General features: G+C 47.4%; 1 protein-coding gene across 1 annotated transcript in view; it reads left to right on the top strand.

Moving 5' to 3' along the window:
• Positions 1-1,930, top strand: part of dtd1 (D-aminoacyl-tRNA deacylase 1) — a gene marked incomplete at its 5' end in the record, with an annotated part of 4,963 nt that overhangs the window by 1,434 nt on the left and 1,599 nt on the right. The window contains 1 exon segment of the mRNA XM_037690122.1: positions 1,645-1,742. Within this exon segment, the coding sequence (XP_037546050.1) occupies positions 1,645-1,742 (98 nt within the window).

Genomic DNA, 1,930 nt, shown 5'->3' with positions numbered 1-1,930 from the left:
ATAATGCTGAGTCACAGGATTATAATGCTGAGTCACACAGTTATAATCCTGAATCACACAGTTCTAATGCTGAGTCACAGAATTATAATGCTGAGTTGCACATTTATTGTTGGACAGAAGTTCTTGAACCGGACACTGATGATGTGGTGGTCTTTAGAGCCAGGTTCTGATCCACAAACAGCCGCAGAGGTCCAGAAACCTTCAGCTTCTTGGCCTTGTGGTGTTTCTCTCCTCATTATTGACCCACTCCTGAGTTCTGACCCGTCTCTGCTCCTCCGGCTGCTGTTTACCTGCCTGCTCTCAGTTGGGCGGTGCTGCAGAGAGCTGGGCGGATTATCGGTACCGCTGACGGTGCTGGTGAACTGGGTTGGCCCACAGGGGAGCAGGTGCAGAGAACACCTTGTCCCAGCTAGGGGACGCAAGTCTTCCTAATTAGTCCCACCCCCCTCACACACACACAGACAGCTCCTGAGAGGAAACATGATGACTCTGCGGTTCTGCGGTTCGGCCCACAGCTTCATTGTTCTGAAGGCGTCGTCAATCTGAAGAACCTGAGAGGAGAAAGGAGAACGTTAAATCTGGAACTTCCTGTTCTTCCTCTGCAGCTTTTTGTCCCGAGCTTCACATGAAGCCTCCAAACATCTGTAATCCCTGCAAGGTTGTGTAACGTTTAGATTAAACAACCGAATCCAATGATTTGTTCTGGTGCCGATCCAAGAGAACCTCCGATACTGTTCGCTCCGTGCTCTTAGTTTTCATTTCCTCTCAACAGATTAAAAACAACAACACGCAGCTCAGTCAGAATCACGGAGCTCCGACTCAGTGAAATGTTTCCCCTGTAGACATCAGTGGTATTTAATTCAAACCCAGTTTAGAGCTCCAGCTCGGACCGGACCGGACTCGGACGGAGTTTAAACGGGTCGCAGGAAGTTGGGCTTTAATGACTGAAGTTCTGTTTTCACATCTTTAACACTTCTACACAATCACAGCTGGACATGGAGTTTACATGTTCGTTCTGGTGATGTCACACACTCTAACCCAGGGCTCTTCAACTGGTGGTCCAGGGGCCACATCTGGACTGGTGAGCTCATTTAAACTAAAACCATGTTTTAAATCAGAAAACTGGAAAAGTTGCTGAAGTGACTCTGAAGGGGTCTGCCTGTCGGGGGTGGTGTCCACAGAGCCCTGCAGTGCTTCCTACGCTCTTCCTGTGGCAGCCCCAGTAGAGACAAAACGTGCCAGGCGTCCTGAGCTGTTAGCTTTTAGCTCTTCAGCCCCCGAAGCTATTTAGTTGAATAGCCCGGCTCTAACTTAATATCAACTAATAAACTCCTCTTCCTCTAAACTTTACATTTTACTAGTTTATAAATCAAATTGTGGGTATGTTTGTCTCTTTCTGCTCTAGGACTGAGGGTTTTCTCATACCCCCCAAAGTTCAGTCTGCGTTTAGACTAGACTTAGCAGTCCCCATTACCCAGCATGCTTTTCTTCCTCTTCTGTCTCCATGGCTTCCCCCATAGATGATTACAGACAGGAGTCCTGTTAGACTTTAAAGGAGGAAGTTGATGGGTGTTTGAGCAGCTTCGGTTCTCTTCAATATTTAGTTTGTGCTTTTTGTTCCTTTTTTATCATTTATGTTTTCAGACGGGGAGTTTGGAGCCTTCATGCAGGTCCACATTCAAAACGACGGACCTGTCACCATCGAGCTGACGTCACCCACTGGACCCACAGACCCCAGACAGGTACTGAACGTAAAACCTAGACCTGAACCTAAAGACTCAAACATGTACAGGGCCTAAAGACTCAAACAGGCACAGGACCTAAAGACTCAGGTACAGGACCTAAAGACTCAAACAGATACAGGACCTAAAGACTCATACATGTACAGGGCCTAAAGACTCAAACAGGTACAGGGCCTAAAGACTCAAAC

This window comes from Nematolebias whitei, chromosome 16, assembly GCF_014905685.2.
Source record: "Nematolebias whitei isolate Nwh7 chromosome 16, NemWhi1, whole genome shotgun sequence".
Classification (NCBI taxonomy): domain Eukaryota; kingdom Metazoa; phylum Chordata; class Actinopteri; order Cyprinodontiformes; family Rivulidae; genus Nematolebias; species Nematolebias whitei.
This window is presented reverse-complemented; position numbering and strand designations above follow the sequence as displayed.